The sequence below is a fragment of the Oncorhynchus tshawytscha genome, linkage group LG09, assembly GCF_018296145.1.
Source record: "Oncorhynchus tshawytscha isolate Ot180627B linkage group LG09, Otsh_v2.0, whole genome shotgun sequence".
NCBI lineage: Eukaryota > Metazoa > Chordata > Actinopteri > Salmoniformes > Salmonidae > Oncorhynchus > Oncorhynchus tshawytscha.
The window spans coordinates 32,013,394-32,029,071 of record NC_056437.1 but is presented as its reverse complement, the minus strand read 5'-3'; the positions used below and the strand labels follow the sequence as shown (position 1 = coordinate 32,029,071).

The window sequence follows — 15,678 nt, the reverse complement described above, 5'->3', positions numbered from 1 at the left end:
AACCTTACAGAAGCTTCTAAAGCCATGACGTAATTTTCGGGAATTTTCCAAGATGGTTAAAGTCACAGTCAACTTAGTGTATGTAAACTTCTGACTTCCACTGGAATTGTGATACAGTGAATTATAAGTGAAATAATCTGTCTGTAAACAATTGTTGGAAAAATGACTTGTGTCATGCACAAAGTAGATGTCCTGACCGACTTGCCAAAACTGTAGTTTGCTGACAAGAAATGTGTGGATTGGTTGAAAACCTAGTTTTAATGACTCCAACCTAAGTGTATGTAAACTTCTGACTTCAACTGTATGTCTGTTTGAAGTCTATGCAAATAGACTTTACAAGTGGTTAGGAATTTTCAACACACAAATGTTTTGGACCCCAAAAGCTTGGTTCCAGTGATGTACTGGGCAATACGCACTACCCTCTGTTGCTCTTCACGGTCAAATGCTGATCAATTGCCATACCAGGAGGTGATGCAACCGGTCAGGATGTTCTCGATGGTGCAGCTGTAGAACCTTTTGAGGATCTAGGGACCCATGCCAAATCTTTTCAGTCTCCTGAGGGGGAAAAGGTGTTGTCGTGCCCTCTTCACAACTGTCTTGGTGTGTTTGGACCATGATAGTTTGTTGGTGATGTGGACACCAAGGAACTTAAAACTCGACCCACTCCACTACAGCCCCATTGATGTTATTGGGGGCATGTTCAGCCCGCCTTTTCCTGTAGTCCATGATCAGCTCCTTTGTCTTGCTCATATTGAAGGAGATGTTGTTGTCCTGGCACCACACTGCCAGGTCTTTGACCTCCTCCCTATAGGCTGTCTCATCGTTGTCGGTAATCAGGCCTACCACCATTGTGTCATCAACAAACTTAATGATTGTGTTGGAGTTGTTTTTGGCCACACAGTCGTGGATGAACAGGGAGTACAGGAAGGGACTAAGCACGCACCCTTGAGGGGCCCCAATGTTGAGGATCAGTGTGGCAGACTGTTCTTACCACCTTGGGGCCTGTCAGGAAATCCAGGATCCAGTTGCAGAGGGAGGTGTTTAGTACCAGGGTCCCATGCTCCTTAGCTTAGTGATGAGCTTTGTGGGCACTATGTTGTTGAACTCTGAGCTGTAGTCAATGAATAGCATTCTCACATAGGTGTTCCTTTTGTCCAGGTGGGAAAGGGCAGTGTGGAGTGCGATTGAAATTGTGTCATCTGTGGATCTGTTGGGGCGGTATGCGAATTGGAGTGGGTCATGACCAGCCTTTCAAAGAACTTCATGGCTACCGACGTGAGTGTTATGTGGGCGGTAATCATTTTGGCAGGTTACCTTCGCTCCCTTGAGCACAGGTACTATGGTGGTCTGCTTGAAACATGTAAATAATACAGAATCGGTCATGGAGAGGTTGAAAATGTCAGTGAAGACACTTGCCAGTTGGTCCGTGCATGCTTTGTGTACACATCCTGGTAATCTGTCTGGCCCCGCAGGTTTGTGAATGTTGGCCTGTTTAATGGTCTTGCTCACATCGGCTACGGAGATCTTGATCACACAGTTGTCTGGAACAGCTGGTGCTCTCATGAATGCTTCAGTGTTGCTTGCCTTGAAGCGAGCATAAAAGCATTTAGCTCATCCGGTAGGCTCGCGTCACTGGGCAGCTCATAGCTGGGTGTCTCTTTGTAGTCTGTAATAGTTTTCAAGCCCTGCCACATCCGACGAGCGTCAGAGCTGGTGTAGTAGGATTCAATATCAATCCTGTATTGATGCTTTGTCTGTTCGTCTGACGGTGTAGCAGGATTTCTTATAAGTGGCCGGATTAGTGCCAGCATCGGTTTGTGGTGGTAAATAGACGACTATAAATAGTATTGATGAGAACTTTCTTGGTAGATAGTGTGGTCTACAGCTCATCGTAAGGTACTCTATCTCAGGCGAGCAATACCTCGAGACTTCTTTAATATTAGACATCGTGCACCAGCTGTTATTGACAAATAGACACACACCCCACCCCTCCTCTTACCAGACGTAGCTTCTCTGCCCTGCCGATGCATGGAGACTCTCACCAGCTCTATATTATCCGTGTCGTCATTCAGCCACGACTCGGTGAAACATAAGATCTTACAGTATTTAATGTTCCATTGGTAGGATTGTCTTGATTGTATATCATCCATTTATTTTCCAATGATTGCACGTTGGCCAATAGAACAGATGGTAGTGGAGGTTTACTCACTTGCCTACGAATTCTCAGAAGGCCGACATCCGCCCCCTTTTCTCTGTCTTTTCTCCACGCAAATGACAGGGATTTGCGCCCATTCCCGAGAAGGCAGTATATCCTTCGCGTCAGACTCATTAACAAAAAAATCTTTGTACAGTTCGAGGTGAGTAGTCGCTGTTCTGATGATACAGAAGTTATTTTCGGTCATAAGAGACGGTAGCAGCAACATTATGTACAAAATAAGTAAAAAAATAAGTTACAAACAATGCGAAAAAACTAACGCAATTGCACAGTTGGTTAGGAGCCTGTAATACGGCAACCATCCCCTCCTGCCATCCCCTCCGGCACCATTCTTGCCTAGGTTATGTTTAGGTTACGTTCAGAATAAGGGTTATGGTAAGTGTTAAGGTTTGTGTTATGGCTAGGTTAAGGGTTAAGTTTAGGGTTAGAATAAGGGTTAAGTTTAGTGTTAGAGCTAGGGTTAGGAGATAGTTGAAATGTTACTGATCTACAGATGGTCTTTCCAAGTAAAGTGTTACCCAAGTAATCTCAACCAGCTGACAGTTTATTATGCTAGCTAGCTAGCTACATTGCCTTCAGAAAGTACACCATTCCACATTTTGTTGTTTTACAGCCTGAATTTAACATGGATTAAAATTAGTTTTTTTTGTCACTGGCCTACACACAATACCCCATAATGTCAAAGTGGAATTATGTTACTCAAATTAATAAAAATGTAAAAGCTGAAATGTCTTGAATCAATAAGTATTTAACCCCTTTGTTATGGCAAGAATAAATCAGTTCAGGAGTAAAACATGTGCTTAACAAGTCATATAATAAATTGCATGGACTCACTCTGTGTGCAATAATAGTGTTTAACATTATTTTTGAACAACTACCTCATCTCTGTACCTCACACATACAATTAGGTCCCTCAGCCGAGCAGTGAATTTCAAACACAGATTCAACCACAAAGACCAGGGAGGTTTTTCAATGTCTCTCAAAGAAGGGTACCTATTGGTAGATGGGTAAAAATAAAATAGCAGACATTGAATATCCCTTTGAGCATGGTGAAGTTATTAATTACACTTTGGATGGTGTATGAATACACACCCTCACTACTTCTATTTATCCCTTATTTTACCAGGTAAGTTGACTGAGAACACATTCTCATTTACAGCAACGACCTGGGGAATAGTTACAGGGGGATGAAGGAACCAATTGGAAGCGGGCCATGATGGTATTAGGGCCAGACTGGGAATTTTGACAGGACACCAGGGTTAGCACCCCTACTCTTACAATAAGTGCTATGGGATCTTTAGTGACCACAGATAGTCAGGAATCCTGTTTAATGTCCCATCTGAAAGACAGCACCCAACACAGTGCAATGTCCCCCATCACTGCCCTGGGATATTATTTTTTAGACCAGAGGAAAGAGTGCCTCCTACTGGCCCTCCAACACCACTTCCAGCAGCATCTGGTCTCCCATCCAGGGACCAACCAGGACCAACCCTGCTTACAGTAGCTTCCAAGGCAAGCCAGCAGTGGGATGCTGGGTGGTATGCTGTTACAGGCATCCTTTCTAACTCAGTTGCTGGAGAGGAAGGAAACCGCTCAGGGATTTCACCATAAGGCCAATGGTGACTTTAAAACAGTCACAGAGTTTCATGGCTGTGATGGGAGAAAACTGAGGATGGCTCAACAACACTGTAGTTACTCCACAATATTAACCAAATTGACAGAGCAAACAAAAGGAAGCCTGTACAGAATACAAATATTCCAAAACATGCTCCTGTTTGCAACAAGGCACAACATTTTTTGGCAAAGTAGTTCACTTTTTGCCATGAATACTGTGTTACGTTTTTGGGGCAAATCCAATGCTACAAATTCCTAAATTACATTACTGAGTTCAAGCATAGTGGTGGCTACATCATGTTATGGGTATGCTCGTAATTGACTGGGGAGTTTTTCATAATAAAAAAATAAACATTTTCCTCTAGGATTTAAGGACAGGTAAAATCCTATAGGAAATCCTGGTTCAGTCTGCTTTCCACCAGACACTGGGAGATGAGTTGAATGTTTCTCAGTGGCTGAGTTACAGTTTTGACTTAAATCTGCTTGAAAATCTTTGTCAAGACCTGAAAATGGTTGTCTAGCAATGATCAACAACCAATTTGACAGAGCTTGAAGAATTTTGAAAACAATAATATGCAACTGTTGCACAATCCAGGTGTGGAAAGCTCTTAGAGACTTACCCAGAAAAACTCATAGCTGTAATCACTGCCAAAGGGTTCTACAAATTATTTATTCAGGGGTGTGTAAATGACATATTTCTGTATTTAATTTACAATACATTTGCAAAAATGTCTAAATACATGTTTTCACTTTGTCATTATGGGGTAGAACTTTTTTTAAATACATTCTGAATTCAGGCTGAACACAACAAAATGTGGAAGGCACTGTAATTCAAGGGTGAGAGATTTGCACGAACGCAGCCATCTACACAACTAGCTAACAAACTGGTGGCTAATGCAGCAATCACTATGCTAATGCATAAACAGCCAACTCTCGCCTTTCACCACAGTTTCTAAAGTTACCCGACACTAGCTAGCTAGCCAGCCATGACAGAAGTGCAAAAGAGTCGATAATATATTTGAAAGTGATAATACTTATTTATTCATGTTTACAGTGTCAATTTCAATCAGGCACTGACAATATCCACCTAAGAAACACAGATAACCTGGAAGCAGAATTGAAGCAAAGCGCGAGCAATTGACCATTGATAATTTTCATGCTGTGAGGATAATTACGGCATGTGTTATAAGCTTGAAGAAGTTCACCGTCAATCACAATCATCGATTGTGAGCTATTTCACGCTGTGAGCTTTTTTAAATGACACCGGGAACTTGTTTTTGAGGCCTCTGACAAGCCTATGAGAAAAGACAAGTTCTCTTGACATCAAAAGGCCTTGTTTGACTCAGTTTTATCATTGGTGACCTGCTGTGCTGCGTTCACATCCTGCTGGCCCCATGCTGAGGTCAGGAAATCAAAGGGGGAAGCACAGACAAACAGCCAATTGTCAAGTTTTACACCTTGACCTCGGTTTAAACTTGTGATTTGCCTCCTTTATGCTCACCGCTGTTATGGCAGTGGGAGGAAATGGAGGGGTTATTGGCAGTTCAGGCCTTGATAAGGATCTTGGGAGGGAGAAGTTCACCCAGGGGAAAGGTTACTGAGAGTTTAGAGAGTGCAGCCAGTCATGGGGAGGATTAAATAAAGGGGAAGCTAGTCAGGCTAGGGCTGCTTAGAAAACCAAGCAGGATTTCAAAAGTGCACTGTCTGCAGACAGACAAAAACCTGACTGTTCACCTAGTGGACTTCAACATTCAGGACCCAGGGACAGAGAAAGTTTGGGGTGAACTTCCTTGCACCTTTAAAAAATCTCTCTCCTCTTTCTCTTCCTTCTCTTTCACTAAGGGCTGTTTTCTGTCCCTGAGCAGAGCTGCTGCTTCATGAAATGTCTGAAAACAGGATTTCAGGTTTTATGGCGATAATATAATGTGATCTATTTTAGTCTGAGGAAGAAATGTGATGTGGATTCAGCTTCAAAGGGTATACCATGATGCATGCATCTAGGGCACATCTGCTGACCTCCACTCCTGTCCTCACTCTTTTCAATGCCTTTCCTGCCTTTGTGAAGATCTGGCAAAGAACTCAGAATCAAAGTTCTCTGAACTCAGAAAATAGATCACGTCCACATTACTCAGAATAGACTATGAATGAGGAAACTGAACAGCAACTGACTCGCACTGACACTGACCTTATGTGCGTGGGAATATAGAGAAATTTAAAACAAATAAATAAGAACCATTTAATGTGTGAGGAATAAACCATTAAATAAATAATATGAAATACGGTAGTAATATAATGACATATTATAGTTAGGGAAGGTGAAACAGGAGCATAACTCAGTCAAGCATTTTAGTACTTTATTTTGGAGATATCAGTGCAAATGAACACCAAAAAAATTCAAACATAAAAAATGAAATAATGTTTCAGGTTGTCACATGGAAAAACGAAACACATCTTTTTGCTACAAATGCATGTTTCAGATGCACGATGCACAATGATGATTGTACTTCATTCATCCGCTAAAACCCTCAAGCGCTGTCCATCCGAGCTCTGTCGTCAACCAGTAACAGAAAATAAAATCACAAAAATATTCAATGCACGTTTTATTTTCACACATTTTCTCCACTTGCTCAGCAGTCTGTGGTTATTTAGGGACTGTTCATGTTCTAAATGACCCTCTCTCTGTGATAAAAATACCTATTTTAAGACTTGACATTTTGCCCCATCACCAGTAGGGATACACAGGTAGTTCCCATGCGTCTGCATGCAACAGGCAGCAGTGAGGAGAGTCAGACAGTATTACACAACACGGCGCAAGATAGATTATCATTTACCACATAGACACATGCAAAGAACAAACCAACCAAAAAACGGGCATAGTATCCTCTGCCATTTGTATGTATGTACATTAATAGGCATTGAATTCATATTTACATTTTTCAGGGCATTAAAAACTAGGGTCATATATTTTTCTTCAACAATACAAAATAGTTATCTTTCATAATGAAAGTACTATTTACACAAATATGTTTAACCATTGTGAAAATGTTTTAATAATAGAAGAAACATCTACTTCATATGTACTTCATATGTATATGTATAAAAAAATAGCACATGTAAGACTAAATGCATGACAGCAGTGTGTGAAACTGAAACCAGAAACAGTACAATCAAAATAAGGAGCTAGACATCAGATAAGCCCTCAAAAGACACCAAAAATATCTCAATGATTCTTGGGTGGCAGGTTCACGTCATGTCCTGCTACTTTCAAATGTACCTGCGGTTTTCTCTTTATTTCCATGCAAATATTTAGACATTTTAATATGAGCTAAGAAACCGCAAAAAAAGTAAATGGTGTCCATAAAGCACGAGAATCAAGAAACACAAAATAAGCTTCACAAACTGTCAAATTCTCAACGGATAACAACACTGACAGTTTTTCATTACATGCCATAAACATATTATTTTTAAGGTCACCAAGAGCTAAACTTTGACAGTGCAAACTCAGGGGTACAATATCAAATGAGACTGTATTATTTATTTCAGAATATTCATTTATATTTCAAAATCAAGATGAAGTATGTGTGAGAGAGCTGTGTTCATTTAGAATTCATTTGGAATGTAACAGTTATGCAGACACTGCAGTCTTTTAACTGTTGCGCCGAACCTGTATACCCCCCACAGGTAGGCTCGGCAAGGTTTTAAAACACCCTCTACTACTACTATTTAGAAATAGCTGTATTACCCGTTGTATTACCATCTATTAAGACAATGTTACCTTGCATTTGCACTGTCAAAACGAAGCCCCAACAAGTTCATTCCAGATCAAAGCAAAATGCAATGCGTTGTGACCACATGAGCCCAGTCTATCAGTTGACAGCTGACTCACTGATGATCAAAAAATTAAATCACACTTGAGGAGAAGTTACAGTAGCAACCAATACAGAGCATTCAAACAGAATGGAACTCTAGGTACCTTTAGTGGATTTGATTAACATTGTTCACAAGGTTTTCCTTTAAAAATGTCTCTAACGTGTACATTTTAATGTACTGCTGTGCTTGCCCCGGTATGACTTTATTTAGAGTCTGATCTAAAAGTGATGTTCTCTGTTAATCTAAAAAATAAATAAATATACAGTGAACTGAGCGCTAACATTTTTGGAGTCATCAATAATAAATGTAGCTGGAAATGTTCTTCATCAATGTTTTACGAGTAGCAACAAAGAGGACACAGAATAGTGATATGTGTGCAATACAGGCACAAATCATTGGAGTAAAATGAATGGTGCCTTCTTTCAATCATTTGAGAATGTGAAATACATACTGTATGGAAATCACCAGTGGGCAACATTAAAATTTGACGATTATTTTGGTGCACATAATTTGACATTCTGTTGAAGTAGAGCTATATCGTACCACCCATCCTGTAACCTGAGCCATCTAGAATTATGATACAATAATGAAACGAATGCCTTGAACTCATTTCCTCTGTTCTTCTCTTTCAAAATCCTCACTCCTGCATTACTTGCTGTTACTTCTTCTCATTAAACTACAAATGAATTTGGCAAGTCAGTAAAAAAGGAAGAAAAAAAAGAAACATTGCGATCTTTTCCCCCTTGTGTCTTTTTTATGTTTTAGTTCATAAAAGTAATTCGTTCATAAAACTACCATTTATCAGATGAGTCACTCAGCCTATAGTTCTTGTGACTGTGCTTGTCGTTGTTGTAGGGAGGGGACAGGGAGGAGTGCTGGTTGGAGGTGGTGGTGGAGCTCAGTCTGTGGTTGTAGGTATCATTGCTGTTAGTACCCGGCTCCTCCTTCACCCTCACCCCCCCTGGCACTGACCCCTGGGTCCCCTCTGCCTGGTCCCTCCCCTCCCTCCTCAGCTGAGTGCTGCCTTTCTGCAGCATGTAGTATAGGATGGGGTTGGAGCGGGTCAGCCGGGGGGAGTCTGGGCTCGAATCAGAGCCCTCCTCCTCCCGGTCCCGACCTGCCCACCGCCCTGGACTCTCTGGCTCCCGTTTCACTGGAGTGGGGTCCCGTTTGGGCGAGTCCTGGTGGGGTGGGAGGGCAGTGTGGCGCCCCCAAGGGGAGCGTTGGCTGCTGTCCCCTGTTGGGGGGGTTGTTGGCTGCGGTCTGAGGTGGGTGGGAGGCCCTGAACTGAGGGAGTTATGGGGGTTGGGGTGGTGCCAGGGCAGGGTAGGGAGGTTGAGGAGGTTGTGGTGATTGTAGCCCGGCTGATTGAGGTTAAGGACGCTCCCATTGGCTTTACCGTTGGCCTGCAGGACAGAGGGGCTGGGTCCCCCCCGGGGATGCTGGGACAGCTCCTTCAGACAGTTGTCAGACAAGAGCAGCTGTTTGAGCACATTGAAGCCCCGGCTCTCCCTAGGGAGGAGAGCTTCACTGCTGGGGCTCCTGGCTGGGGTCTCTTCCACTTTAGGGCCCCTCAGGGCCTTGTGGTAGTCAGGCTCCCCCTGTATCTGCTTATGGACCAGGCTGTGAACCAGGCTGCTGTAGCTGTAGCTGCCTCCACTGTCCACCACTGCCCGCTGAGGGCTACCATTGTTCAGGCTCTCAGCCAGCTCCGTGCAGAGACGTATCTTTTTAGGGCTGGGCCCCTGGTGGTGGTAGTCTCTCTGCTCCTCCTTTACATGGACAGGGCTGGGCCGGCGATCTGTTTGCAGTTGTGCAGCACTGGTGTAGTAGGTAGCGCTCTGCTGTTTTAAGAGCTGGCTCAGGAGGCCATATTTAGCAATGACTTCTGTGGGCCGGGGCTCTGTTTTTAGTTCCTGCTGGGGTTCAGAGAATGAGTTATGCCTGTAGTTATAGCCTGCTCCTCCTCCCCGTCTCTTTTGGCTCGTCACATCCTCACACACAGCAGAGGACAACAGGTCCAGGTCCTCCTCCCCCGGTTCAGTTTTGACCTTGACGTCTGCTGCCGTAGGCCCGTTGGAGTTGTCACAGATGACAGAAGTGCCAGGGGGCTTCTCATAGCAGCTCCCTGCCGCCGTCTCCACACTGCCCCTCCCACCAGACCAGTCTCTGTGGGTGGCTGAGGCCACGGAGGAGGTAGAGGAGGAACCTGCTCCCAGCAGGAGCTGCAGCACCGTGCGACGCTCTAGAAGATTCTCGATCTGGGATGCTGGGGGCGACGCTTCCCCCCAACGGCTGAATGACGGTGTGCCACTGCCTGAGGGCCCGTCTGAGAGGGGGGTACATGTTGTGTTCCTCTGGATGGGGGCGTTGAGCCTCTCCAGCAGGGCCAGAGGCCTGCCACCACCAATCTCCAGATCCTGGCTGGGTACTTTGCTGGGAACCATGGGCGGGGAGGGTGAGGCGGTGCCGCATTGGGCCAGGTTCTGTAACAGTTTGCTGGCGCTGAACGCCGGCTCAGTTGCAGCTTTCTCAACAGGGAAGGGTTTGGACTTACATAGATCCAGAGGGCTAGACTGGACATAGGGAGAGGGGTAGGAGAACGGGGACGGGGTGCTGCTGGGGTCTCGGCTGAGAGAGTACATGGGAAGGGTTGGGCCTGGTCTGTCCAGAGGGCTCTGTATCCTGACTTCTTCCCAGGGGGCCAGTGATTTAAGTGGGACCCGTGACAGACTGGACAGAGTTGCGTCATGCTGCAAATCTGGATTAACCACAATTTTGTTTACCTTGTCGTTATTCCTGCGCTCCAGAAGGAGCTGCATGAGAGTGACCTTGGGCTGGGATTTAAGGTCTGGGCTCATTTCAAGCTCCTTCTTAACCTGGGTGACCTTCGGCCCGGAGGGATCCGGCTTCCACTTGTTTAGAAGGGACTCAGTAAGTTTGTCTAAGGACGAGGACGAGGAGGAACAGAAAGTGGTGGAGGAAGAGGAGTGAACAGTAGAGGAGGAAGAGAAAGCGGTAGTGGAAGAGGAAAAGACAGTGGGGGCAGAGGAGAAAACAGCAGAAGAACAGTTGGAGGAGAAAGCAGTAGAAGAGGAGTAAGAAGCAGACGTGGAGGAGGAGGTGGCTTTAGGCCTGGTCTCTGGAGCTCTGGTGCTAGCCCTGCTCCTCATAGAGAGGTCAATAGGAGAGCAGCTGGAGAAGGAGATCTCTGCATCGCTGCAGCTCTCCTCTCTCTTGGCCAGGCTTTTCTCCTGGACAGAGCACTCACTGTCAGAAGTAACGGAGGAGCCACGGCTGGCAGGCAGGACCCCGCAGTCGTCCTCAAGGTGCCCGTTCTTAGTCAGCTGCTTCTGGTTGTTGTGGTTGTTGAGGAGCAGCAGGAGCAAGCTGCTGCAGGTCTGGGGGGGCCTGGTGGCGCGCAAATCAAATCCCCGTTTCTCCCTAGTGGGGGTTTGGGGTTGGGTCTGGGTGTTGGGGGTGAGGGACAGAGGAGGGGGTTGGGTGTGGTGAGCTGTGGACTGGCAGCAGAGAGGAGGGGCTCTGCTGGCTGGAGCTGGAGTTTAGTGCCAGTCGGGGGAGTGTTGTTGTCGTTGTCCCATTTTGGGAGGTTAAGGAGCTTAGCACATCTAGGGTGGTGGTGGTGGCGCTGGTGGGCAGAGCATCTTCTGTGCTGGGCGGTCTCTTGTCCTGGGTCTGTTGCGTTGCCATGGCGGCCAGCCTCTCGCTGGCCGAGCGTCCAGAGAGCTGGGCCTTGAGGGCGTGCTCCCGGGAATACTGCTGCAGGTGGGCCTCACTGGACAGCAGAAGGGCCAGCTGACTGCAGGCCACACTGGGCTTGGGAGAGGGGGCAGGGCTGGAGCGGATCTTCACCAGGTTGGCCACAGCTTTGAGCCGTTCAGCACAGGACACAGCATCAGTGGCAGCAGCAGCAACAGTGGGGGCAGAGGGAGGCGTGCTGCTCTGCACCGAGCGGGGGGACTCACAGGACCTTTCCTGGCTGTGGCCGTGGCTGTGGCCTCGCCGGCTGTAAGGCGTGCTGCTGTGGTTCTGCAGCTTGGTCTTCCTCATCAAGCCTTTGAGGCGGCTGGAGGCCATTCCGTAGCAGGGGAGCTGCTCCTTGTCTGCAGGAGGAGGGGGATCGGTGGGCGGGGAGTGCTCGCTGGGGGGTTTGGTGGACTGCTGCGACATGGCCACACTCTGCAGTCTGGAGCTGAATGACTGGAGCAGGGAGGCAAGCAGTGTGCTCTCCCCAGCGTGAGGAGAGCCCTCCAGGGCCCCGTTTTGCAGGCCGCCTCCTCCTCCTCCCTGGCCGTTCAGCTCCACAGGGGGGGAGCTTAGCCTCTGGGCCCCAGGCTCGTTCCAGGGCCCTGAGCGGAGCAGCCGGGCCTTCTTCAGGTTCTGGGAGGCCCCATGGTGCAGTGTGGGACTGTTCCCATTGCCAGCCTTCTGAACAGCGGCAATAGCAGGGCTGTGGCTGGGCAGCTGGAAGGGCCGGGCCGCCTTGTTGACCTGTTCCATCTGGTTGCCGTGCCCGTGGGGAGCCTCCGATCTCCGGGTTGCTGTGGCCCCAGGCCCAGCCGCCACGGGATGCATCAGTAAACCTTCCAGATAAGTTAGAACAGCTGAATCCGTGTGTGTCTCAGGGCCAGGCTCCTCCCCATGAGTCATGTTCAATACTAGGATCCCCTCGTATGGTTCAGCACTGCTACTGGGAATAACAAGGTCCACTAGGTCATCAGGTACAGAACTTCCAGATATTGATAAGAGGTGAGGATGCACATGGGCAGGTTCTATAGTATTTTACAGGTTCTGGATTCCACTGGCTCAATGTACAGTATTCCCTTCTCCAAAGTGGAAAATGACACTAACACAAAGAAACTGTGGCCATGACCGGAGCCATTTAGGGGCTCTCACCCAGCCGTCACTGGCATTCCTGTGTGCCTGTGACACCGGATGCTCCCAGAATGCCCGGGTCCAAGCTTATGCAGCGAACGGCGAGGAACGAGGAGTCAGCGGGTTTCACCACCACAGTGATTTTGATGCATTCCGTGGTTGCGGATGTTTCGGATGTCTGTCTGTCAGGAAGCCTGGGGGCGGTTCACTCCGTGGTGCCTTTCCACTCACTTGATCTCAGAGGGGGGACCTATGTGAGCAGAGAGAAGAGAGAGAGAGAGACATAGAGAGAGAGAGGGATAAGAGAAAGAGAGAGAGGAAAGAGAGAGCGAGCGAGAAAGAGGGAGAAAGCGAGAGATTGGGAGAGAGAGAGTAACAGCGTGAGAAGCAGGGACTTGCAGCACTACATCACATTCATTTCAACACCTTGTCCACCATGCCTGTTACTTGGCAACATTTCAGTTTGACTGCACATGGTCACCCCTAATCCCTGTGTCTTGTTTTATTTCAACTGAATCAATGACGACAAATGTCGATTAGGGTCAGATTTGATTCACATTTTAAAATTCAAGCCCACTACCCCACTACCACTACCTAAACATTGGTCTTCAAGCTGTAAGGCCCTCGTTGCAATGTGTCTGTGCTTTCTTTCAAAAGTGAAGGGCCTGTGAGAGCTGTGAATCATTTCTTATACAGCTTGTCATTTGAGTGGATTATCCCTCCTCCCTCCCTACTACCACTCCTCCTGCACTTGAGCACCTCACACTACCCTGCCTCCGTTTTCTCACTCTCTCTCACACACACACACGTACACGCACACACCAGTGCCGCAAAGGGTATAGTGGCTCAGTGCTCTCCCACCTGGGTAAAGTCCTGGCTGCCCTGGTGCCTATGGAGAGCACTGGCCTTATCACCACCTGCCTCAGTTGATCCCTGTCTGGACAAGATATGGACCCGCACTTCAGCTCTCATTGTCAATGACATGACAAGGTATTCCACAAAACCAGAACTGCATTGACTTGACATGAGCCCGGTTATTATGTACAAAGCCAGCACAGGTTTCCTCAGTACTGACACTGGCCTCCACAGAGAAGAGACAGGATATCGCTCGGTCGAGCTGCCAGGTGTGTGTGTTTTTGTGTTTGTTTATTTGTGTGTGTGTGTGGATCCAGTGCACCTGTCACACTGTGGCTGTGCCACTGTCAGGAGGGCAAGACACTGACACTCAGGCGACGGACCACTGTTGTCAGTTGACATGGCAATGTCCTAAGAGACCCGCAGTGTGAACCCTGTCAGGCTGGTCTCCATGGTTACGGGCCACGTCACACAGTCAGAGCCGTGGCCCATCAGGGTTAATTAATACAGAGTTTCTACCGCCACCTCAGCTGCCTTCCTTCTTGCCTGCCTGACTCCCAACGTCTCTCCCTGACTCCCAACGTCTCTCCCTGACTCCCAACGTCTCTCCCTGACTCCCAACGTCTCTCCCCACCTTTGGTGTGACTCGCCGGATGGACGACATACAGGGTCACAACGACAGGAGTCAGTATAGTGAACCTCTTGATTATAATGAGGCCCTTGATTTTGACGAAGGTCATAGATGATGCTGTCTAACCTAAATAATATGGGTCGCAATGAAAGGACAGATAGGATTTTGCCTTATCCCTTAATTATGGAGGTCAGTGATGATGCAGACTAACCGTGGTACAGGACAGTATAGCCCATCATAATGACTGGAGGTCAGTGATGATGCAATCAGTCTAACCTATATATTAATATGCGTAATGAAGCAGCTAGGATCAACAACAGCACAGTAGGATGTCTATAATCTGAGTGAAATCCATCTCTTGGGATGGCCCAGGTCCACAGGTTGGCACAACTATAAAGTCCACCAAAGTGCAACCTTGAAAATAATTGGGAATTAGTTGTGGGATAACAGTTGATCAGCTAGCCCAACCGACAGCCTGCAATTAAATACTAGGGTGCAACAAGAAAAGCAAAGGAACCCCAGCCTGTAACTCAAGGATTTAAGGAACACGTCTGGGAACACGTCTGGCCAAGGAACACGAATGGCCAAGATCAGAAATGACTTAATTGAGATTGGCCAATCAGCGTCGATTACAGTTCAAGGCCAACTTTATGCTGTTGACCCAAATCTGACCACAACAAAAGCCAACCTGCTCACCCCCTGGACTGGAGCGACAGACCATCTGACGTCTGCTGTCCTGCTAATCTTAGATGGCAGGATTAGGTCTATTTTCCCGCCATGCTGGCCGACCCGAGGGCTTAACTCAATTAAAAAAGGAACACAATGAATGCTTTTGGTAGGAGCAGTAAACACGTAAATACATGTGTACTGTCAAGTTAACATAGTCACTTAGTTAGAGACCTGTGTGTATGTGTGTGTATATGTGGCAGTGTTTAACTATACTGGAATAGTACACAAATAAACATTTGATCAACTGGGGACATTTTAATATTCCCAGCAAGGTCAAATGCAATTTCTTGGGGTTTTAGGGTTAAGGTTAGAATTAGCATTAGGGTTAGAATTAGGTTTAGGAGCTAGGGTTAGTTTTAGAGTTAGGATTAGGAGCTAGGGATAGGTTTAGGTTAAGGTTAGGTTTTCCGGTTCAGGTTAGGGATAGAGTTAGGTTTAGGGGTTATGGAAGATGGTATTTTGAATGGGACTGAATTGTGTGTCCGCACAAGATTAGTTGTCGAGACAGTGTGTGTGTGTGTGTGTGTGCTTGAGACTCAGACCATGGAAAAAATTCCACAAATGTGAAAGACCCTGAAAATGAACTGGCATTCTGGCCTACATACTTTCCGCATGTTCAAAACCGGATATATTCTCGGCTGGTGGCAAAGTATTTTAGGCTTGACATTGAGCTTGTCTATAACCCATCAAAATATAATAATCAACTGGAAATAAAATGTAATAAAGGGTTACAAGGACCCTAAAGTGGACTGTGTTCATAACGTAAATCTAAGTGTAGGTAGGTGCCCTGTTCTGTCTGTGGATAGGTGGGGTTGGTGGGAACTGTGAAGGACAGGGCCCTTGACAGCAGCCATGACAGAGGTAAAAA

The 15,678-nt window shown here is 46.7% G+C and overlaps 1 protein-coding gene across 1 annotated transcript in view; it reads right to left on the bottom strand.

Annotated features, from left to right (window-relative positions):
- Positions 1-6,169: 6,169 nt before the first annotated feature.
- Positions 6,170-15,678, bottom strand: part of nrip1b (nuclear receptor interacting protein 1b) — a 64,035-nt gene continuing 54,526 nt past the window's right edge. The window contains exons 2-3 of the mRNA XM_042326818.1: positions 11,222-12,845; positions 6,170-11,166 (exon numbers count right to left, since the gene is read on the bottom strand). Of these exons, the coding sequence (XP_042182752.1) occupies positions 8,491-11,166; positions 11,222-12,370 (3,825 nt within the window). The 5' untranslated portion in view covers positions 12,371-12,845 and the 3' untranslated portion in view covers positions 6,170-8,490. The remainder of the gene's footprint in view (positions 11,167-11,221; positions 12,846-15,678) is intronic.